At 39.9% G+C, this 24,129-nt stretch overlaps 4 protein-coding genes across 6 annotated transcripts; 3 read left to right on the forward strand and 1 right to left on the reverse strand.

Moving 5' to 3' along the window:
* The first annotated feature begins 655 nt into the window (after window positions 1-655).
* Window positions 656-2,840, forward strand: LOC129588380 (microsomal glutathione S-transferase 2-like). The gene is made up of 5 exons (XM_055482572.1): window positions 656-979; window positions 1,091-1,190; window positions 1,478-1,548; window positions 1,637-1,718; window positions 2,278-2,840. The coding sequence occupies exons 1-5, from the start codon at window positions 877-879 to the stop codon at window positions 2,423-2,425; spliced, it is 504 nt and encodes a 167-aa protein (XP_055338547.1). The 5' UTR covers window positions 656-876; the 3' UTR covers window positions 2,426-2,840.
* A 3,166-nt stretch (window positions 2,841-6,006) lies between these two features.
* On the forward strand, window positions 6,007-9,142 carry LOC129588385 (uncharacterized). Its single transcript, XM_055482580.1, has 3 exons — window positions 6,007-6,367; window positions 6,529-6,727; window positions 8,620-9,142. Exons 2-3 carry the CDS (start codon window positions 6,601-6,603, stop codon window positions 8,793-8,795), a joined length of 303 nt encoding a protein of 100 aa, XP_055338555.1. The 5' UTR covers window positions 6,007-6,367; window positions 6,529-6,600; the 3' UTR covers window positions 8,796-9,142.
* Window positions 9,143-9,161: 19 nt separating this feature from the next.
* Window positions 9,162-13,107, reverse strand: LOC129588384 (acrosin-like). 3 transcript variants are annotated; one of them, XM_055482577.1, is made up of 10 exons: window positions 12,896-13,107; window positions 12,736-12,766; window positions 12,260-12,544; window positions 12,159-12,176; window positions 11,418-11,815; window positions 10,657-10,933; window positions 10,463-10,584; window positions 10,148-10,190; window positions 9,479-9,556; window positions 9,162-9,389 (listed from the first exon to the last, which is right to left on the reverse strand). In XM_055482577.1, the coding sequence occupies exons 1-10, from the start codon at window positions 12,944-12,946 to the stop codon at window positions 9,292-9,294; spliced, it is 1,401 nt and encodes a 466-aa protein (XP_055338552.1). In that variant the 5' UTR covers window positions 12,947-13,107; the 3' UTR covers window positions 9,162-9,291. The 3 variants fall into 3 exon arrangements, with proteins under 3 accessions (XP_055338552.1, XP_055338551.1, XP_055338554.1); XM_055482576.1 differs by having other exon boundaries at window positions 12,736-12,769; XM_055482579.1 differs by having other exon boundaries at window positions 9,212-9,409; window positions 12,736-12,769.
* Window positions 13,108-15,812: 2,705 nt separating this feature from the next.
* Window positions 15,813-23,221, forward strand: LOC129588313 (N-acetyllactosaminide beta-1,3-N-acetylglucosaminyltransferase 4-like). The gene is made up of 3 exons (XM_055482476.1): window positions 15,813-16,809; window positions 20,049-20,475; window positions 22,469-23,221. The coding sequence occupies exons 1-3, from the start codon at window positions 16,503-16,505 to the stop codon at window positions 22,953-22,955; spliced, it is 1,221 nt and encodes a 406-aa protein (XP_055338451.1). The 5' UTR covers window positions 15,813-16,502; the 3' UTR covers window positions 22,956-23,221.
* The last annotated feature ends 908 nt before the right edge of the window (window positions 23,222-24,129 follow it).

Below are 24,129 nucleotides of genomic sequence, written 5' to 3' on the forward strand. Positions count from 1 at the left end.
TAGTCTATACTGTACACTGTACGAGAAAACTTTCCCGGCATCTGAAGCTGCATACAATCTTCTATTACGAAAATTCAGACATCTTTCTCTGTTGGCTGGTATACGGCCAGTGCAGCGCACTATGGTGCATAAGTTATGATTCATAGAGATAAGGACGGGTATGTTAGAAAACGGAGCTGTGCAGCGCGGTATCTTGAATACGTGCGGTATAGTTGTTTTGACCATTCGGAGCGCAGATAAGCTCTGGATCGTGATGACACACGTTACCCGTCGTTATCTACTGCGCATTATGCACAAAAAACCTACATAGGCGTTGGAAGATACCCGAATGTCTGAATCTGAGCATTCTATGATTGCACCTTTGGTATATCATGCATAATTTTGATAAAGTTACTGTAATGCTGAACGTTGCAGAGATAAGACGTACGATACGTGCGCTCGCTGCGTTCACAGAACAGTTTTTATACGATACAGATATTTAAATATTAAATACTTATTATATAAATTAGAAAAGTATTACGAGTGCTTCGTAGTTCGTACTACTAGTAAACTCGTACAATCTGCTGGCGCTGTATACGTACGCACTCGTACGTACAGTGCAGTACGTACTTTTTAAGTTCGCGCGATTTTATAGGGGCAAATCATAAAAATTTAATCAGCTGCTTTGGCTGCGCTGTAAGTTTACTGTATACGGGATGCGTTTGCAGTTTTGAATACGTATTTCAGAGTGTTCAGACTCACCTCAAGTCATAAAGCGAAATAGTGACAAATAAATTTAATATTATCCAGATTTATACAGTACAGCATCTATCGGACCGTGGTTTGAAATTCTGTTGTATTCTTCCCTAATCGCATTCCTTAAATTAAGCCTGCAAGATGAAAACTCTTGGGAGCCTTCTCCAAGTTCCGCCAAAGACTCTTAACTCCGAAACTTTGTATCTTGTAGGACTGGTGACTGTGGCTGCGGTTATTCACTTGAGTAAGTCCCAATTGGTTTTAAAACAAAATAATGCAGCAGTTCATGCGGATCGGTACCGAGATGCAGGGATTGTTGTTTAAGTACTGTACTACTTTTCTGTTATTTGTCCAGTCTCCATGTCCATTCGCGTGGGCAGTGCCCGTCACAAGTACAAGGTGGTGCCACCGAAAATCGACGGACCCGCGCCATTCAATTTGGTCTACCGGGCACAGTAAGGCTCTTCGCTTTATCATTTCGTGCAATTGTAGAACTGCATTGTCATAGTGGTTGCACAGCTGATAAGTGCAGTATTGTGCCGAATACCTGGTTCATCAGTGTGCTTCACTGCTTCGACTCCGTGATAGAATTTTGTGGTTGCACTTTGAAACGTGCGTGACGCGTATTTGCTCTGAGGTTTACGATTACCAATGTTTATTTATTCGTACTTTGACTTGCAGATAGATAATACTTTAAACCAGTTTTACGATGATATGCATTAGCATGTATAATTTTGTGTAGTCAAAATTCGGTGGAGAATTTCCCTATATTTCTTGGAGCGTTATGGACCGCAGCAATCTTTTTCCACCAGAGTAAGTATTTCGGAATGGTGCAAGCGCTCGTCGCGATGGCACTAATTTTCAGATTAAAATTAATCAAAATGGCTGTGTTTCTGTATAGTTCCGGCCGCGATTTTCGGAGTGTTTTACATCGTTGCTCGTGAAATCTACTTCCTGGGTTATAGTTCCAAGGCTGAACGACGGTGAGTCTAAATAGAAGTAAGTATTATAAACTAATCCGCGTCAGTGCAGTAAAATAGCACTTTCCGGTTTTTCTGTCATGGTTTAACTTCGTTTTTGAAGTAAGAACAACGTATATAAAAACAAATTTGCTAGTACAGTTCAACGCCGAAATACATATAGATATTCATATAATATTTATCTGTACATCCTTGCGTAGTAAGTACTTAAGTATATTTACTTCATCGGTATGTTCAACGTATTTACACGTACTGCCAAAAACTGCTTTTCTCTGCTGGTTAAAAAAGTTTGTGTGTGGTATCTGTGCGATTCGTTCTGTAACTAAAAGGAATAAATTCTGGTATGAATATAGATACGATTCAAATTCTGAATTCGTTTACGATCAACCCTCGGCAAACTCTTGAGGATTACATGTGGCGATTAATTGATCACTGTTCACCGTTGCTTAAAATTTCGTAATCCGCCAAGTTTTTCACCATTTTTCGTAATATTGTGTTATGTAATATTTTTTTGTATGGTTGTGGATGGATAGCTTTCGAAATAATGCAACCCTGTTTACAGAGGCCTGGGATTCGCGCTGAGCTTCTTGTCCCTTTTGGGCCTGGTTGCCTTGGCGTCCGTTGGCGCTGGAGCGGCCGGTTACCGTGCTTACCGTGGTCAGGACATTTTGAAAGGATGGCTCCAGTATATTCCCGTCCCGTACCTGTGAGATGTTCGTCGATGCGCACAACTGGTGTTTTTGGCTATGTTTTTCAACATTTCCTCTTATTGATTTCATTTTGATTCGAAGTATTTATAATCGGGAGTGTGGTTTTACCGTTTAACGTACCTATCGATTTGTTTTAATTGGGTGTGGGTTTCGCAGAGATTGAGTTTTTTTCCTTTTTATCTGTGACTAGTCTAGATTGGTACCGGTTATTCTTTAGTTGCCTTCTGGAAATCGTAAGATATTGCTATTTATTACATTCCACCAAAAACTTACATTCGAATTAGTTCAGCTCTTGAGTAGGTTTCGATTATGAAAGTGGACAATGCGCAAGCAGCTTGTAATCCTTTCTTGTAAACAAAACAAAATGGAAAATTAATTCAGTATTGTACAACTGCAGCGCTAGAAAATAACATCACTTAAATAAAACAGTAATCATTCTGCATTATCTGTAAGTACTATATTAAGTACAGTCAAATACTACGTAGTACAAATAACAGAGAGCCGATGCTGTTTTTAAAATGACAGAAGTTTTTTTCCGCCGTGTTGTATGCAAAATCACCACTGAATTGTTTCGAGAAACAGCATGCACCTACAACAGAACAAAAAAGAAGAGGAAAACCAGAATCCGACTTATGAATTTCGTATGCGCTTCGCCGGTTTTTGCGTAAACCTCAGGACCGCAGAGTTTTGCAGGGCCTGGGCGTGCGATTGTCCAAACGTGCCCTGACACTTCGCGCGGAGGAATACGGAAACACAAATATGTCAGTTCAATGAAAGCATAACTTGTGGTGGTCTTTGATTTTTATCAGACTATTTTGCAAAGCTACAGAGTTTTCGGGAGTCGCTGGAGGAATGCGTCCGCGAATGTAAAGTCCCCACACATCACTGCATTAATTTAGATGATATCGTAGTAAGTACGTAATTAAACAACAGAATTCTGTCTTATGTAGCACTGGACAGTGATTACTTACTTACCTTCCTAGTTGTGGTACTGGTACCAATCCTGTAAGACGAACGCCACAATATTTTCCGGAAAATGTTCCGCTAAAACGTTTGAAGAAAATCTTTCGGAAAACTGCACGAAAGATAAGTATAGTGGGCACAGATTCAACGTAGCTGGCTGGCAAAGATTAAAAAATTGTGTCGGTGCCGATCAGAAACTAACAGTAAGTACGGAAACTAGGTCCTGTATGTCTGTACAATCACAGTGGAATAAATACGCAAGCGACCGGAAGTCTTTACACTTAAATTCATCAGCTTCTGAATCTCTTAATGTTTCTTAATTTTATGAATATTTTGACTGAAAGCGGACCGTTGTTTTCATGTACGTATTCATACTGCTTACGAAACCAAAAATTAATAACAGGCGGAATTATAATACTTATTTTTTTTAAATGTTCTAATTTTATTACGGGTATTCTTACAAACCAGTAGTACACATACAGTATAGATATGTTACTTACACTGTTAGTTAGTATATGTAAATTGGATAGTTAACCAGTAAGACACACCAGCACAGTCCAATAATACTTGGCTGTGACACAAGCCTTGTCAAGCAATTTTGTAAATCTATTAAGAATTACGAAAGTTAGTGCAAACTATAAAGCCACATTAAACTACCACATTGTCATAATTCCCGTTCAGCATGCTTAAAAGCAAAAACAAAACATCTTCGTTCTCAACCATGTCATTAAACGTTCCAGGAACAGAAACCGCATTTTCGAGTTGTGTCACATTGATACTGATTCTCTGACGCAAAAACTCTCCTACACGAAAATTGTCAGTACAATCGTTACTTGAAGTACCGTAGCCATCTTTTTCGTCACCTGTTTAAAGAAATTTTTCATAAACGTTCCCCATGTGTCCATTTTAACATAATTATTTGTACTTGGAGTTTGGTTTATTGAAATCATATGCTGAATACCGTGGAGATATTTACGGTTTTTTTATTCCTGAATAATTAAACCGGCGGTAACCATATGTTGAAATCGGTATTAAATTCACACATGTTATAAAACAGTGGTTTCATAATCTACCTACGTAAAATGCATTTTCATGCATCGCCATCGTGGCGCTTATATGGTTGCCAAAACAGTATTGTCATCTGCATCTAACGAAAATCCTCTGCTTATAGTTTTGAAGCCGGACATTGCCATTTACCACGAATACTACTTTCCATATTTGTCTACTTAATTATTTGTCTACTTAATTTGTCTACTTAATTAAATATTTGTCTACTTAATTAAATTACTGTAACGAATTTCGTTTATGGATTGAACTTATTGCCAGTTCTCAATATAAATATAATTATACAAGTATGGGTGGTTTTTGTGTTTCCTAATTATCGAGTGTAAACGCAACCGGTGCTGGATGGACGTCGTTCCCGTTGCGTCCAAAGCGGGATTAAGTGCGCTTTGGGCAATGATTGAAACCGCGAACGTTAACACTAATAACGCTTATTAAGTGTTCAAACAAAAGTGTGACGATATTGAGCCACTTGTAAATTTATAGGTTTCTCTGCCCGCCTGGCAAGTGCCAGTCCCGCAAAGGTCAACATTCACGACACCTAGTAATTAATTTATCAGGCCACTGATGGATACGTGACACGTAATTGTATACCGACGGAGAGAGTTAAATTCTGTGTTCAAACAAGCGCCGCCGTTTTTGTTTTAAATTCGAAAACAAGGAAGATTGGTTTCTCGCGCTGCAAAAAGTGTTGACGCCTTATTGAATCTCCCGCTTCTATCAATATTAGCCGACAATGAACAATAATTGATTCTTTAATCTGCCATGAAGTGATTGCCGGTACTCGTTTGACGTCACAATCGATACAGTTCGAACAATGGTACTTGAAGTAAAATTCAATGTTTGAATTGCTTCTTTTGAAAGCTCTGGTAAAGGAAAGGAAAGCTAACTATTGTAATAACTACTCATATCAGTCATATGTAATTATCAGCACTGGTATGACTTCGTAATAAACTGTCCAGTCAGTTCTAGCTTAAAATCCCAAAAGAATATTAAATACGAAATTTGACACTTATATAGCAGTGTCAAACTATGCACAATCACTGGTATACATACTGTACATGATAAAATTTTTATGTTCAGTAAAGCTAATTCAAAATTTATTGACGCGTATCGAAATCTTTAATATTTTTGCGCTTCCGTTTCCAATAAGTTCTAAATTAATGTTTTATTTCAAAGTTCATGGAAAGAGAATCTGGATGACTTATGCCGTATGCCGTATGTCGCTGTCTGATTAATACAGATTTTTAGTTTAGTTACGCGAATATTCGATTAATACAACAGCTGGCGGTTATTTTTCATCGGATACTCACGGAAGACCATTACACCGTTGTTGATTAATCATTTTCCTTCCCGTCCGTCCAGATCACGCGCTACTTTTTTCCACGTGTACAGAATCTACGGATCCAGTTACTTTCATCCCGATGGCGGTGACGTGTGCGTGCATATACTGTGTGCACTGTTCTTTGCTAATTCCGTCTAATTTTCCTAGCAATTTAATATCGTTCTCATCCCGAGCGCGCGCGATGTTTGCTCTTGGTCTTGTAACCAGCGCGATTTGCCTATAAAAACAGTGTGACTTGTGTCCCATCTCACATTTAGTTGCACTGGAAGGATTTCTCTGCATCCCGTTGGAAACACCTATCAGCGCCGCGGCTGACACTTTATTCGTTTGTATATAACGATCGGCATTTAATTCCGCGTCTGTAGTTCCATAGCCACCGGCATATATCCCTGCCTGTATACCGCGCCTGCCAGCCAAGATTTCCCGATCTACTTCCTAACGTGTAAAACGCCGGTGCCATTCAGGACAAATTAGAGGAGCGGACTTTTGATCGCGGATTGAGATTTAGCCGTTAACCTGACAGTTGCCGGCATCCCTGTCCCGCCCTGCTCGTCGTTCTATCCCGATACGCGGTAAGCTGCCACTACGAGTTATGTGCATATAAAGCGTCAAAACTCCCGTAAATTTACGCACACATTCTCACCCGGCTTTTGGTGTATTAGCGTGTATGAGTGTGTGTGGCATGTGATGTACAAAGGAAAATATTTAGCTAATGCGAAAACGTTTTTTCTAGCATTTACAATTGCTGCGGTAAGAATTCGCTGAGTGGTGTAGCAGAAAGCCGGTTAAGCCGATATTAAGGAAAATGAATCAAATTGTGGCTATTGGAGTGATTTCCGTTGCGGTTCTGCTGGCGATATCCTGCGGTGACCATCGCGCGGAAGCGCTGCCTTTCGGATTCTTGGCGTCGGATCAAGACTATGCCGAAGCAGGTACGGCAATCCTTTAAGAGTAACCTTTAACTATGTAAATAGTTGTGTACCACAGTGGACAAAATTTACTCAACTTTTTCTTTGAATATTGATGATCTACGACAGATAACCTTTTCATTAAAAGAAGCGCTAAATAACGACTCAGTACGGGACTGCGTATATTTATGGGATAATCAATTTATAATTTTTGCATGAAACAATTATTTTTCTCGGGCATCGTTATATATTTTATGTTTCTAATACAGTACTACTGTTGGGCGAATGGTAAACAACTTGTAACTGCGTACACGCAATGCATGACAGAATAATTAAGTGCTGTATTTCCGGCATAAAGTTAATCAAGCCGTTCAAGCGGCACAAAATAACCGTCTCAGACGGCGGAGAAGCCGCCGAATTCTGTTAAACGGCTTCTGTGCGATTGATTTTCGTACGCAGATAAACTCATTTTAACGATGTCTTTAACTCCTATAGATACCGTAAAAGGTTACGGTTATCAGTAATAAATCGTTCCTGACGTTCCGGATGTGATGGTTTGAGAACCACTCACGTTTGTATGTTTTGCTATAGAACTAATATAGTTGCATGGAATATGGTGTAAAGGTGTACAAAAGGAGACCACTGACCTTTGGCATTCACTGCATAAAATTTTGATACAAGAAAATACTATGAACAAAAATAGTATCAAAAGTGGTGTTTAGGTCGTAAGAGACTGAGCGTACATTTGCAGTGATAAAATTATTAATTGGAAAACAGTTCCGTAAATTAACAGCCGATAATCGATCTCGCGCTATATTGACCAGGCTGAGTCTGTCAATTTAACTGAGTATCAAACATCAATGATTAATACATATTGCAATAAATGTGTATGACATTAATATCCATTTACGCATCTATAGAAGGAATATAAATATTTGTTAAAATGTAGTACACTGTGCTGTATATCGCAACTGACTTCAATAATGCACATCCACTAATTCAATTAGCAGCGCTGAATGCGGCTGATGAGCGCGGGTGTGGATGCTTTTGTTTTCCGGTTCCAGCATAATCGACTACATCAATGTATAGATTGGGATGCGAGTCACGTGCGTGTTGGGTGACGGTGTTCCTACTTTGAAGAACATCGATGTTTTGCGATTCGAAAGCAGTACATTGGCTTTACTGAATTCATAGTCATAGCGAGACATGACTGCATTAAATTCAAAATTAATTTTCCGTGTATGTTTTAAATACGATGCGGACACTTCCTGCTTGTAAGTAATTATTTTCAAGCATGCATGGACGCTGAGAATTACGCAGATGCGCTGGAAGGGTCACATGTACGCTGTATCACTTACGACTTACGAAATATCCTCCATTAACTGAACAACATCTACTTCTACAGTACTGGTAGACAAAATTAATGACCTTGGTGTTTTTGAGAAACATTTTCGAGAATTCAGCGGTAATTGGTCACCGCTAGCACAAAGTATCTGATACTGCAATTAACTTTGGTAATAGTGTCACCAGAAGCGGGGAACCGTGATCGTCTTTTTAACTATAAGCTGACAAAAACAATGCAATGAGCGTCAGATATCGCACCGCAATACTTAGGCGTGGGTTGCAAAATTAGAGATAATTGTTAGGCAATGCCGCGGTTATTGCTTCGGGGGATTGGTAACACCGGCAAGATTCAATTACAAAGGAAAACCCAGGTCGATAGACCTTGAGAACTATGCGTGACCTTTACATTAACAGCACCGACGTCTGCGCCTGTGAATCAAGTTCTTTTTATCAGTTTTAATTAAAGACTTTAACGGCCATATAGCGCAGTAAATAGACGGGTGTTTGTTATTATGCTGAAAAAGTTACGCTTAGAGGAACGGAAATAATTAATGATATGTATCCGTTTATAGAGCAGCTGCGCGACGGACTGATCCCGGTAGGAGCCGGTGAATACGGAATGGCGACGCCGGATAAGCGCTCCTGGCGTCAAGGTCCTAACGATGAATGCCGTACCTATGCTGAGTGCCGTGCGCGTTTCGTCAAGTATCTGGACAATCTGCGGAAGATGGGCAAAGTGGGAAGATAAGACAGAGCACCGGGCGCAGCAGTTAACGGAGCCGGCATTGATTGGTACATCCGCATCACTCGAGTATACACCGCGTGCATAGAGAAAAAAAGATCTCCAGTGCCGGCTGCGCGGTAACCATCGCAACATTCTCATCCGGTTGTTCTATAGCTTTTAAGTGTTATTGTCAAAAACGCTAAATTAGACCTGAAAAGATGTGTGTTTGGACAAGTGGGTTAGCTTTTGCTTTTAATTGACGCATGAAAATGCTATGACGAATCGCAAGTTTCTTGGTGTGTACGCTGCCGGCTGGCTGGTGTGGCTTAAAAATAATTGATGTGTGGTAGAATACGTGCGTTGATTCGGTTTATTTCGGGAGAAGGTCATTCTTTTACCGAAACACATTTAACCGGCACTATTTCGTACAGAAAGTTCGCCTCAGATAACTCCTTATTGACAGCACAAAAATCACATGGAAATCAAAAATCACCAACCGGAAATGCAGGGACACTCCATCTTAACCCGCTGTCGAAGTCCATCCTATTTTACTTTTAATCCATGGTATCATGGCGAATACGTCCGTGTAAACGCCGGGATACTGTGCTCGTGCACATCCTGTACAATTATAAAATTCCCTTAGTTCAACGTTAATTAGAAATCTCACGGATATTTTAGGCTCCTTAATTGTAATCGGAAACCTTTACCAGTTCCAGCAGATACGACTCCTATCAGAACATAGGACTGGTCCATCAGCTGCAGAATTAATGGACCTCCCGAATCACCTGCGCGCAAGGAAATTAGCAGATATGAGTTGCGCAGTTTTTGTAATTCTATATTGTAATCATATTGCATAAGACTATCTATATTCAACGACTGCGCTGTACAATATGCTGCTGTCATGTCGAAAATATTATGATTGACATCTTCACCCTTTGGTGGTACTGTGTATGTGCGCTGTTGTGCATCAAAACCTGCAGTTTGCTGACAAATGAGTACATATTTTTATGCAGATTTGTATGGGGGTAAATTAGAAAAAGAGTTAAATCGGACATAGTTACTTGGTCCATCTCATTTTCAATCACACTTACTTTGTTTGTAAAAAATACGTGACAGTATTTTCAAATATATACATCCAACAAGTAAATGGCATCGACCCATTGGTAGAACTTTGAACGTCATAAAATATCAGATGGACTGCAGAATTAGCAGTAAAAAGTATAATTTCTAGGATAATTATGTTATTTGTCCAATTCATTTATTTTTTTTTTGAATTTAGATGTAATCATGTAGCTATATTTTAGAAATGAGAACCGTACTCTAGCTACTTGCACTGTACAAAAATATTTGTTAGTGGCAAACTTGCAACATTTTACCTTGGCAGGCATCTTGACCACCTGCTTTGATCCCTGCGCAAATCTATAAAAGTGTAACAACAATCAGAACTAACAATCAAAACTAATTAATTTTGTTACTTCCTACAGAAGTTTGACGATAGATAAGTTCGTTTTCATGGTTTTTCCGTTACAAGCACGTATGGGGGTATTAATTTGCAATAAAACTCGTTTGTGTGTCCCGTAGGTACTGTACTAAAACGTTTGCGAAACAGCTGCATGAATAGTATTAATACACGTAGTACTTGAACTGCAATGGTTTTTTCAGTAGGTACAGGATATTGCTAAAACCTTTACCGCCGTGCTTGGGAGAGTAGGATAAGCAGCCTTACAATCCGCCACGTTGCTGTATAATTCAACGGTAGTCTGCATCAGACTGTTGCTTCCTGACCCAGGTTGGTTAGCGTTAGGAAACGCTTCTGTACAATAAACTCGAAAATTATAACTCCAATATGAAGACATTCTGTGCATCCTCAAACACCAAGACTCACTCTGCGTTTCACTGAGGAGACCGTATCCCGCAACGTAGGTGATCGGTCGATTATTACTTCCGGTAATCGGTGTCTTGGTGGCGTTGGCCGCACTGGACGGCAGGCACATTGGCTGGACGGAATCGCTAAACGTGATGGGACGTGCCAATTTGATAATGGCGACATCAAAAGCCGGTAATCCACTGGAAGGAACATTATATCTTTCATGTTGGGCGATGTAGGCGATGGGCACTGATTGCGAAAGCGAAAGGTTGTTATTTTGACTTCCGTAGAAAAACTGTAAAATAAAAAATGGAGCGGTGTGTATCTGCGAGGGATCAAAGTGTGGAATACATGCGTGTTCATGTATATTTATATACAGTACGTGCGTATTTAAATTATGCACAACTTTTATGAGGATGTGACAATTAACCTAGGGTAAAATAATTTTAAGAGCTGCAACTATTTGATAGAAATCGGTTTCTTGTGTATACAGTCTACAGGATACTAGAATTATAGTTTGTAACTTTGTAATGTATAATATCCGGTAAAGATGTGGTTGGTTTACTTGGTTAGTACAAATAAAGATAAAAGGGCTTATTTTATAAGAGCTTTTATAAGAATGCGAAAATCAACCTGGTGCAAAATAGCTTTAACTGGCGCAGTTATTTGATTAAGCCGGTTTTTTTATTTATTAAAGAGTAATTCGGTAGATATAGTAGTAAAGTTGGTCTGTGTAAATAAAGAAAACTACTACCGGGTAATGTTTATAAAGCACCGACCTGTACCGACGAAGCAAAGGTAGCATTATCAAATATCACACAATGTCCGGCAGTGACGACCCATTGATTACTGAGGATAGTACCGGCGCAAAACTGTTGCTTCCCCTGATATACCAGTGCACCGATGGAGGGCCAGCTCTTCGACACCGCCGGCACACCGCCAACGATGCGCACTGTATTTTGCCGTTGGGCCGCCGGCGACACTAGCGGCTGTCCGCATTTATCCCCGGCAGGTGTGACGCCCCGAATTGCGGTGGGCTGCACCAACTGCCAGCTGGCTTGGAAGCCCTTCATTGCGTCCACGTCAGCCGTGAAGTTGTTAACACAGAAATCCACCACCAGAATGTTGGTGATGCTGGTATATGTCCGGGCGTTGCTAATTTCGGCCATAACCACCGCTACAGACAAAAATATCAAAAATTTACGCGTAGATATATACAAAGCTATTATTATATGTAGATATTGTTTAGCGTACGTATTTGAATTTCATATACATGGGCAAATGTTGTGTATGCAATAAATTTAAATTTATAAAGAAAATGTCGTATATACTATAAATATAAAAATAAATGGTTATGCAATAAAGTATATATATGAACACAGTATATGCATGACTGTCTCTACGCCGTGCCTAATTCTTTTCTTATGGTTTACAAGATCAGACGCCGTTCAAAAGTATAAATGTTGGAAAGGGTACAAACGTTTTTGGGGAGTTGTAGCTTTTTTTTGTTTACCGCGTACATTGATAATCCAAGTCCTCTGCAAAAGACGAACAGATGTATTTATGGTAAAACTATATACGTATGACACTCACGTTACTTTCGGAAAAAAAATAAACTCACTTAAACCTAATGCCCTATAACTGGACACGTTGCACGGAGTGTCCATTCTCGTTGCGTACAATCCGTCCAACATTACGGCAAAGTCATATCTGCGAATGAAGAATTGACTGGCTTGGGTAACGTCGATCGTCAGTTTCACCAGTTGACCTTCCGCCGCGGCGATTATGAAACGAGTGTTTTGTCCGGCTTGATAGGGAGCGGAAGGAAAACCCGGATGAGATTGAAATGTTCCAGTATCGGCAATGTTGGAGAAAGTTGTAATTATGAAACCGTCGGGCTGTGGTACTAAAGATCCAGAACGCAGCAAAGATACAGCATATGCATATAACACAATATATGCGTATGCATATAATAAAATGCATATAATGCATATAACACATATGCATATAATACAATTTATGACAAAATTATTACATAATAGATTTAGACATTTTTTTAAAAATATACAGAAGCGTTATTACGCCATTTGTGCGTACTTTCTGAAATGTCCATTCCATCGCAAAGATGCTGCTGTAAAATAAACGCCGGTATAAGAATGCATAAAGATTTGCGCTTGAAAGGCTCAGCATGCTGAATAGTCGTATCTCGCGATTAGTATCGTTTAGTTCGGTTTTCTCGTGCTAATTTATAAGGTACCTGGAAAATAATTCCAAATCCAACAAACAGAAGTAAGCCATTGTTGAACATATCTATATTTCCGGTAAACGCAGAATATATATGCCCACCCAACAGTTAAAAATCTTAAATTTGTTATAAGGTTCGACGAATTTCAACCACAGAATTAGGACCGCACGTTAATAGATGTGATTAATTACGTAACTGACCACTGCTCTCGCAAAACCGGGATGAGTTTGATAGCTTCTCGGTTGCGCATATTGTTGTTGAGGGTTATCCGAGAGGAAATTCACTGGTTTACTTATATAACAATTTGTTCTCATGTTGATGATAATTATCTCGTGCTTACACAACATTCCGTTGATTGTATGCCGTAATGCAAATTTTGTGAGTGACCATGAGTTGCAAATTGCGACTACGTATGTTCTGATACTGTGCGAACGTCATAATTATACGGCCGGAATCTCTGACCATAATATAAAGCAATCTTCCCAGAGATTCAACCCCAGCTGTTATTTTACTATAAACATTTATTTTGATCGACAACAATATTAACACTGTGTACTGTGTCTTACATTTTCAATAATGGAGAGTGCTCCAGACACCATCTTTTACCCCTACCGGCTTGTTCTTTGCATACTTTGAAGGTTTCCTTAAAAATCATAATAAGCGTCTGTAATCTTTTTACGCTTGCTTTGGTAGACACTTCTTTTCGCACCCTGTTTGAACAGGGATCTTTTTTCAAAGCACCAACTAAACGGAAACGCTGTTCATATATTATTTTGGATAACCACTACGTGATAAGCCATGCTTGCTTAGATTCTGAAAAATAATTTGTTATACTTTTCATTCTGTAGTGGTTCTGTCCATATTGTAAACTAACACTGACCTTTAATCGCAATGGCTTGTTTACACTTACCTATACACAGAGTCACAATCAACACACCCAAATAATTCATCTCCTTTCGCGTTTCGGTATGGCCAGTACATCATAACGGCTTTCGGCAGCTGGTTTGGGACAGCGGGTAATCCCTTCCTATTATTAACTGATTGTGAGTGCCTATCTCGAGATATACGGGTGCGCTGGGAATCGCCTTTCGCAATCACAACGGTATCCGGCAACACTGATAACCACTTCTTTCGGGAAGGAACATTCTGCAAAAGCATTCGCACATAGCTGCATTCAAGAATTACGGCGAATACCAAAGTAACCGGCGTATCTAAATCCTAAAGCGTAGAATACAAGCGCTGTACCCTACGCTGCATGGATATACGATTTTAGTTTTTACATAAAAATTATATGTACAAAACTCCGGCTGCCCATAAACAAAAAGAATTTTTCATAATTAACGGGATGCGGAAAAGGGATGTGCTAGGGGCGCCTGTAATGCCACTTTATTTTATCATATGCCGTTTTTCTTCCAGTTATTGCACAAAACGTCAAGTTGTTAGCATATTAAAATTGTACTGTTAACTGTATTAGCAGCATTATTAATTGAGGATTTTGCAGAACAAGGTTTTGCAAAAAAATAAAAATGCGTAACAAACTACGTGTCAAATTAAATGCATACTTGGCACCAAAATACGTGTGCAAATTTACATACATGATACATGTGTATATTTTTAAATACACATTCTATTTCTTCCCGGTTTTGATTTTAGTTTGTTACAATAATATTTCAAATTTACAATATAATTATTTACGTATATTTGTATGGAACTATACGCAGACAGCATTGATATTGATCAATAATGATTGGTTTATTATTTCGCTCATGAGTGACAGTGTATAAACTGAAACAAATAGTACAGACTACAAAATCTCCATCCATCGTCCCTAGCATAGAAACCGCGTTGCCCCGTAGGATTTCGAGCGAAAGGCGTTGTCGAAAGAATTCGTGCGAGTGGGGTTCCCCGGTGTGTTTTTGCAATCACTTACTTACCAATTTTCTTCACCAGTGTGATCAATCTGGTCTGCAGATATGGATATGCAGATTTACGTAAATACTGAGTTAATTATATCAAAAGGATTTTGAGTGGACCCAGCCGAATTGAGTTTAGGGAATACTAGGTGTTTTTTCCCCTGATTTTTTACATAAAGGTTTCTGTAACAAGACCGGAAGCTCGACAGACTTCGACAGTGGGCGCGTATGCAAATTGCTATAGTATTGCACCAGAGCTTAAACTATGTGCTACAGGTCAGTACAAAGACAAACAAAGTCCATAATTATTATTATGCATATATATGCACCTATAGTCATTAATTTTTCGTTTCAGCCTCTACATAAGTAGTGTCACTATAGAACTCGTAGTCGGTTAGTGCTTTTCAAGTTGTTATAGAAGTAGAACCACACATGCCGCGTTAAAAGGAAGACGGATAGCATACACAACGCCATCTTCTCAGTTCTTACTGGTAGCTTACATTTGCAGTGGCAGACTGCAACAAAATTTGCAGCGTCCCTCGGATTCGTATGCCGACGGTTTCGCGACCACTTTTCAACAGACTTAACTTCTTGCCGGTCAAGTTTCCAATTTTTTTTAATTATATCAAATGCAGCACTCAGTGAGCACTGGACGACCAGTCAGTGGACACTGGGCATCTGTGCTTCGATGCCCGCGGAAAGTTAGTTTTAACTTGTATCGCACGCAGGATAAGGTCATAAGGATAATATTACAGTTTACCCTATAATTCATCGAATGCCCCAAAATTGTTGCTTGACTTTACAGGGCACAATCCCAAAAAGTACGCACTCGCTGAAAACAGGAAGAAATAGAAAATTAAATATTTGTACTGTACAGTGCATACTGAATACTGCATGACTGTACGTACGCCACTGACTCATACTGGAACTGGATATTGAGCGTATAGTTCGGCTCACCACGCCATCATACGGTTGCGCCAGCAGCTTTTCCGCTCTGCCAGTCCTGAATGCACCGTATGACTGGGCACTATGCAGTGCATTTCTATACCCTGTATTTGATAACCAGTTAACTGTCCCCACAGTCGTTTTGAACTTGCCTCCACTCTCTTCCTGTTTGACCGACGTTGCTCTCTCTCGCGTTGGATCCGGACCGTGTGTGGCAACTTTAATACAGTCGCTTGCCTGAGCCATTTGCATTGATACGGGAAACACATCTGCAACCTACCGAGTGTGTTGAAAACGCAAGTGGCAACTTAACTTGCGCAGTGTTGTCAGCCAGCTGGAGCGTGGCCGTTTCTCGTTAGGTCTAATTTAATCACCGTTGTTTATACTTGAATACATCCACTGATTGCTTATTATCCTTGCATTGTCCTTGCATTATACTGCCCCCATCCCGCCTGACAAGTTGCCAACCGTTTTAAAGGTGTACCAGCGCGTCAAAACGCCGCCATGCCGCGACTGTTGCAGCCTGCAGCTGCTGCAGCTATATCGTGACTGGCCGCTGTATCCGGCTTAAAACCGAATCCTTTGCAACGCGCCGAGCGCGCGCGCTTCATTCCCCCATGGATTTAGATCCGGATATCCCGAATGCGCCAGCCTAGCAGCCGGATGACATGTGAGTTAATCAACGTTTCCACTGCTGCGCCGTTGTGCCGGCGTTGAAGCGCCGCTGCTGCCGCACATTCCTCGGTTGTTGTTGTTGTTGGATGGCCAGCGGTGCCGCGGTCATGCATGAGCCACAGTTCGCGGTGCTGTGCCAGTGCAGTCCAGCGGCCTGGAAGCAGAAGTATCTGCGCCTGCCCAATCTGCGCACCTGCTGCGGTCTGCTGTTGTTCGGCGGGCTGCTCCTCTTGTCGCCCTTGTTGTTTACGGGCAAGCTGAGCACGGTGCCAAGTTTCCTCCCTGCTCACATCCGCATTAGTCCCACTGGACTGATGGCACCGGTCAAACTTTTACAGCAACTGTCGCAGGGAAAAGTCTATCCCATCCAGCCCAACGTCTGCCCGAAAAACGGTAGGTTTTCACCTATTTATTATTGATTTATTTGTTGCGTTATTGAGGTAATTATTATTGATTTTTGTAATGTGAGCCGGCATACATTGTTATGAACGCTCAAAAATAAAAAAATACGCCAAACAATTATGTTTCGGAGAAAATTAACAGAAAAAATTGTTTACTGATTGATTAATTACAAGAGTAAGTTTGACGTAATATGGAAATAATTAAAAAGTTTAATCGGAACCACGAAGCAGAAGAGAAAAAACACCGTGAAAATTGCCCAAAGAAAATATTATTTATTTATGCGTTTTGTTACTTAAGTATTTGTAATAAAAATTAAACCTGTCTGCCGACTGCGCAGTAAGCAGTTACAAAAACAATATGTAGTCAAATCAGTCAACAAATTTTTATTTTCACTTTAAAAAATATTTGAATGAAGAATCAGGTTCGCCCACCTTTTAACTGGTTCCTGTATAACTCTTGATTATGGATGCATTTTCGCTAAAGCGTGCACCCAACTTGATATCGAAAATTGTTGTTTTGTGAATTTGTTTTTTATGAGCTACAAGTATCTTGTATTGTATCTGTACAATGTACACGTACTGTGCTACCGTATTTCATCTAGTTTCGGGTATAAATCTAATCCACCATGACTCTACTTTAACTACCGTTTCTTATCTTGTGCATACGTTTTCCGTGTATGCATCCTTGGATTTCAAGTGGTTTGTGAGTGTTTCTCTCTCAACCTGACAATGAGCATGCTAATTTATTGCGGAAAGCGCAAGAAATTAGCATGGAAAAAGCAGTAAATTTGCATGCTTTCACCAAGATTTTTATCTTTGCAGTACTGTGCCCGTCGACGCACTTGTTTCTCGAAGAAGATGTGGTACTTTTCGCTTATTGTTTATAATGCCGGTTATGAAAATACGAGTAGCACCACACCTTCAGTGTTTGCAAACTCTCGATTCTTTCCTTCTTTAAATAAGTGTTACTCACTATACTACAGAATATAACTTCTGCATTTGTTTGCCGTATTATTTTTGTTTTTTAACAATCCGGTTCAGATCACATCGAATATAACTAGCCAGAACGCATGAATGAAATGTTTCTGATGATGCAACAATTTTTAACAATTTGCGGCAAGGCGCAGCACTTAGTCAAGTTCTTTTGACTTTTTGAACTTGTTGTTTTTGGCTATCAAAAAAATTTATATGAAGGACCGAAAGCTTTACTAATCAAAAACCAAAGTATGATGTTATGAAAAATATTTGAAATTTTTGAAATCAGATTTGTTTAATTGTTATACCACCTACAAGGAGATTGTTTACGTAAGGTTTTTTATTGGCAAAACAAAAACATAACTCACGCGCAGAAAAAAAGTTGCAGCAGGAATAACGAGACTTACGACCGTAGTGCGCAAAATTTGGGAAAAACCTTTCACCCATAAATTCTGCGGCTATGAACTGAAAAGTTTGTTGGAGCGCTGTTATTAACTTGTTATGTACAGCTTGTATTTATTGTTAGCTAACTGTGCCAGAATTTAGCTTGTCGAAAGTAATAACCTAATCGATTGCGATTATCAGCATGATTACAGAAAGATTGCCCTGATTTCGGGATTTTGTTCGTTATTTGAGTCGTTGCAGCTGTCGGCATGTTTAGATGTTGCATGCACTGGAACTGCCGTTTGATATCGATCGGTTGTTTTTATGTGCCCAGTTCAATCATGATAACCCTGACGACGATGATGAGAAATGCACCGGGAACATTTTTGTCGGCTTACTGCTGTTTTTAAGTACGCAGTTAGATGCTGTGGAATCTGGAGCGTATGGTTCTTATAGATAATTCCACTGGCAGGATAAAAGCCTTCGTTGAAAAAATAATCCCGGCATCTAATTCTACCACGCACTTGCGTCTTCCTAACCTACAATACAGCTTTGATAAATAATGCGTCGCCTTTTAGCTTTTGCAGCACTTTTTAGTTTGCTATCTATAGTGGTTCAGTATAATATTGCACAAGATTCCGATTGAAAAATGTAGACGATTTAATACAGTACTCGGCCTAAAAATAAAGTACGTAATATGAGTAGAAGCTATCCTAGTTACTAGCTGTCGCAAAGCGGCATTTTTGTTCTTGACGTCAATTCTTGTGGGAATTAGTCTAAGTTCGATGTACTGGTATTCCACATTTTAGTTTATTTTCGCGCACTTTTTATGGATGTGTTTAAGGTGACGAAATTCGTAAAAATTTATCGTCTTGATCATTTAGACCATTCGCAAACAGTTTCTGAAGTTATATGGCTAATAATATTGAGCATCTAGTTCAGGATGCCGTAGCGCTACTGCATCTGTAAATACGGTGTGTCATAACTATAAGTATCCAATGAACGCGATATTAGCCGGTCCATGCCAGGATAACATAAGATTCGAGATCAATTGACTGGTAAAGGTTTTATCGATTGATGCAGTACCGCTGGTTTGCAACTGAATGGGATTTGCATTTTATGCGATATTTGTCTCTCACATTGACTTCTGGGTTGTTGATGTTCCTTGCCGCGCCTTTTTTAATTTTTAACAACAAGATTCTGTGATACACCTTTCCAAAATTACTGTTTATTTTATTTTATAATCAGCTCTATAAATACGCATCTTTTTATAAAGGAATCTGAAGCGAGCTGAGGCTAACAATAAGGAAAAATTTCTGAAACAGTATTCGGTCAAACTCGTTTCTATGCAGTGTTTAAGTACGTAAACTGGAAATGAAATTGTTACGGAAGATAAACTACACGAATGTTAAGTGCTTGCTTGCTAGCATACTAAATAGTCATCTGTCAAAGTATTTGCATACTTACACTCTTAAGTAAATATTGCACATATCAACCAGGAACATAGACAACCTGCGATCGGAAAATACATAAACTATAATCTATGTGATCATAATTGTGGAACTTGCTTTCTACACAGAATTTAGCACAAAGTGTACTCGTATACTACATATGTACCGTAGCGAAGTTTTATTAGTTTCAACTTTTTGGGCCAATACGATGTTGTTTCCGGGCTAAACAGTCAAACAAACAACATCAAGGTGGTACAAAAATTAATAAATACTATATATATAGATATAACAATGTATGAAGAAATATGTTAGAAAACATAAAACTTTCTAAACTGCGCTTTGGCAAACGTGGCTGCTGGTATTGATAAGTAATATTTCTGGTACATTGTGTTACATAATTTTTTTGTTGGTGACGTGGCAGGCAAGCATCCCTATCTCGTGATTTTCGTTCCTTCCCGACCCGGTTATGCGGATGAGCGGGCTGCCGTGCGGGAGACCTGGGGTTTACACGGCCGATTATGTGATGTGCGGATTGTGTTTGGCTTCGGGACGTTCGGCTCGGCGGAGGTGCAGCACGAAGCCCTGATCGAGAACAGTGTCTACGGTGATCTGCTGCAGACCGGGAATGTCGTGGATGGCTACCATAATCAGACTCAGCTGATATTATCCTTCTTCGAATGGGCGGCTGTCAACTGCCACGGCGCACAATTCATTGCCAAAGCTGATGAGGATACCTGGATTAATGTGCAGGGTGTGTTGCGGTATTTGCACATGCCGGAAGCGGCGCAAGCGATTACTGGTCATTTTCTGTGGAACGAAGTGGCCAAGCGCTTGCCTGAGCAGAAATGGTGGGTGTAAAAACCTCTACTGATGATAAACTAAATGCTAAATTATAAGTAACGCTGTATATTTTGCAAGAAAATACGTACTGTATAATATCGGCAAGTACATCTGTTTTCGGCAAAATTTTCTACTGTGTGGCATGGGTAAAATGTGGAAGGATAAAAATTGTGGTACACCTGCGGAGTGGGCGACGATAAAATCGTGTTCATACATAAATGAAAAGGTTTTTTTATCGTCGAATAACGCATGCTTTCGTATTTCTTATTAGTTTACGGTAAAATAAGCTCCTAAAATAAACTTCTAAATTTATTGCGACGGCGTTAAATTTAGTTTAGTACTCAAAAGATTTTTTGGATAAGTAAGCCTCTGATTTCGTGTGACAGATAATGGGAAAAATCAAGTCAGGAAGTGTACTGTGATTATCATCTTTGTCGATTGCGTATCGAGCATGTTCGGTCATCAGTGCGGAAATTATAGAAATCTGATGTGAAATGTTTCGTCCAATCAGCCCATGCATTGCCCCTGCTGTCAAATGTGCAGCCCCGCTACGCCTTGGGCTTGAATAATTTTTCCGGTTTCCCCCTTTTTACTGCGGTTTGATTGCGGTCGTTGTTAAGGATTCAGGGAAATCCAACATGCTTCCGCACTGTGTCAAACTTCATTAGGCGTTGATAGTGCAAATGTCGTCGTCGCCGTAACCGCATTACGTTGTTATTCTGCAAACTTATGTGATTTGGTTTCAACTTTTCTCTCGCACGACGGTCCGATTCTGTGAGCTTGATGCATTACAGTGATGATGGGGAAATGTTGGCCCGCTGATGCCGACGTAATGGGACGTGAAGAAATCGATAAGGCCAGAAGTCGACGTCTCAGTAAATTTTTCATATACGGGGGTGGCCGTCAAGTATGACCCTTTCGGTTTTCAGCTGAATACGACCGGCATTGTTGATTTGACATTAGCATTTATACAAACATTAAATTTTTGCTCTCGAGGATCGAATTTCAATTAGGCGTCCTCCTTAGAGATGTGACTTGAGCCATTTTTTTCCCGGAGTGACTGACAGTTCGAGCGTTTTGAATACCAACAGACTGCCAACAAGACGGAATATAAGAGCCGTTATTGTGGGAATACTTGTAAAAGATGTGCTACTGGCGCGACTCTTTGGTGATGGCATCATAAATATCACAGAGAGCACCCTAGATTAATGGGTTGTTTCTCGCATTCCGATTGACTATGACATATTACTATACTTAAAGACTAAAGTACTTTTTGTACAGATACATACGTACGTAGCACGCTCCGTTATTATGCAGTTATTATGCAAAAATATGCAAATATTTTAACAGTTATTATGCAAAAAGAGTGTCTCCGTTTTTGATGCGAAAATAAGTATTTACCGCGTATAAATTCAGCTAAATTGTTTGGAATGTGCAACGGTATAAAAATTTGTAACAATTTTCTACAGATATAATTACTACTGTTTTTTGAAATAAAGGAAATAAGAGCAGTACGAGTACGAAAAATATTAGTAACCTTTTAGCCGGAAGTGTTACCTCTCTCAAAGGAGCGAATTGTAACTGCTTTATTGCTGTTTGTTCTTGGTTTATTAGTAAATTGATTAATTGATTAAAACACTACAGACTACTGTGTGAAACGCATCAGACCGGTGCAAAGCGTTTTATGGGACATGGTTTATTTCCTCTGTATTAAGTGTTGTTTTGTGGCTTGTGGTTTATAGTGTTGTAAATAAATATTTGTCACCCATAAACATATACGACACACATGCTGGCGCTGATTTACACAAATTAAAATGAACAATTAATAATATTATTTACTAGTTTTTTATTCTTGACCCAAATTACTGTAATAACTATCTGAATTTTTAGTGTTTAAGTTTTTAACCATTGAAATTAGGATCCACCAGCGTTGGCTGTTTTATTACTATAAGAAACTACTTTAATAATAAATTTTGTAATAAACTCATGACTGCTTTGCAGGTTCGTAACTCTCGACGAGTACCCCAACACCACCTACCCGCCCTTCGCCGTGGGTCAGTTATACGTCTTTCCCAACCGTTTCCTCCCCGCCATCCTCGACGTGTCGCAGCGCATCCGCATCCACTGGTTGGATGATGTGTACATTGCCGGCCAGATCCCCGATGCCCTGCACTTACCGCTGTTGCACGTCAAAGAGCGGGCTCATCTCTGGGAGATCGACGGCCTGGACTGTATCGGGCGGGATTTTTACATTATCCATGCCACGCCGGCCAACGTTAAGCGGAAGATCTTCTATGATTCCTGTATGCAGCAGTACCGGCAGTCCAGTTGTCCGTACGCGGAGACGACGACGACGACCACGACGCTGGCGACACTGTCGACATCACGCCGCACCGTACTAGCTCGCAATCGGTCGGCGGTGGTGGAGCTGTTCGATGGGAAACTGCTTCTGCCCGGGAAAACACTTGCCGGGTCGGTGACGGTCTAGTGGGAGAGCAGGACAAGTGGGTACTTGTCGGTTGTGTGTGGGAGACAGTGAAAACGAGACTAGTGTATTTTTAAGTGCCTTGTTGTGCTCGCCAAAGAGCGTTTGTATAGTTTTAATTTATACGTTGCATTGGGCTGGTTTTTATTGGTTCTCAACTGTTTCATTGGTTTGTCAGTCGTTTCTTTTGGTTCCTGTTGTTAGCCGGGTTGGCTACTTCAAAAGAGTATTTTAAATGGAAAAAATGGACTGAAGGGTACACAAGATCATTGATTGATCGAGTAATTTACCGTACTTGCAGTTGCTCGTGATTTGTGCAGTTACAATGTAAATTGAACATTTTTTGTTGGCTAGCGTGATCAATCCAACCTAAAATTAATTTTACGAAATGCAAGAAACGAGAAATGATGAAGACTTTGGTCAAACACAGAAACTCGAATTTCACGCTCGGTACTGGGAATTGGGACTGACTCTGGATCGCCCTCACACCAGTTACTGGCGTAGTTGTGCTATCGGCTTAACTGCATCAATGTGTTACAGAAGTTATGTACACATGCACAAAAATTATTTCCCGGAGAAAGTTATAAAAAATCATTTATACTTTTCTGGTCGTTTTTGTACAAGCTTATACCTTTTCTACGGAAAGTGTGCCAGATACTCACACGATGTTAGGCTGACAAATACAAATATTGACCCTAATAATTGGAAAAGCGCATTTTTCAGATTACAAAAAATTAACATTAAGAGGTTGGTGTACGTTAATCGCATCTCCGAACATGAGCCTTACTGTTAGAAATGGCGCTTCATTAAGGGAAATGTTCATGCAAACGTCCACCGAATTTGTACCCCTTATACAAAGTACGTAAAAGTACGTACAGGTAGTAATCAGCTGAATAATTGTTCTCTCTTGATGTCTTGTGCACAGTGCACTCTAAAATATTTATACGATATTTATTTTGTCATTATTTTTTTCTGCAGTTAGCACCTCAAAGTCAAGTGGGCATGGTCGACAGATCACCTTGGAAAAACCAAAACTTCAGACTTGTTTTCCGCAAAAAAAAACTGTTGAATAGCTCATCTACTTTTGAAAATCCTGATGTGGCATACCTACGTTACTACGTTCAACGTTCCTAGCGTACGAATAAGACGGCAGTTTTGGACCAAGACCATGTCGCTG

The sequence above is a fragment of the Paramacrobiotus metropolitanus genome, unplaced genomic scaffold (genome assembly GCF_019649055.1).
Source record: "Paramacrobiotus metropolitanus isolate TYO unplaced genomic scaffold, Prichtersi_v1.0 Parri_scaffold0000029, whole genome shotgun sequence".
NCBI lineage: Eukaryota > Metazoa > Tardigrada > Eutardigrada > Parachela > Macrobiotidae > Paramacrobiotus > Paramacrobiotus metropolitanus.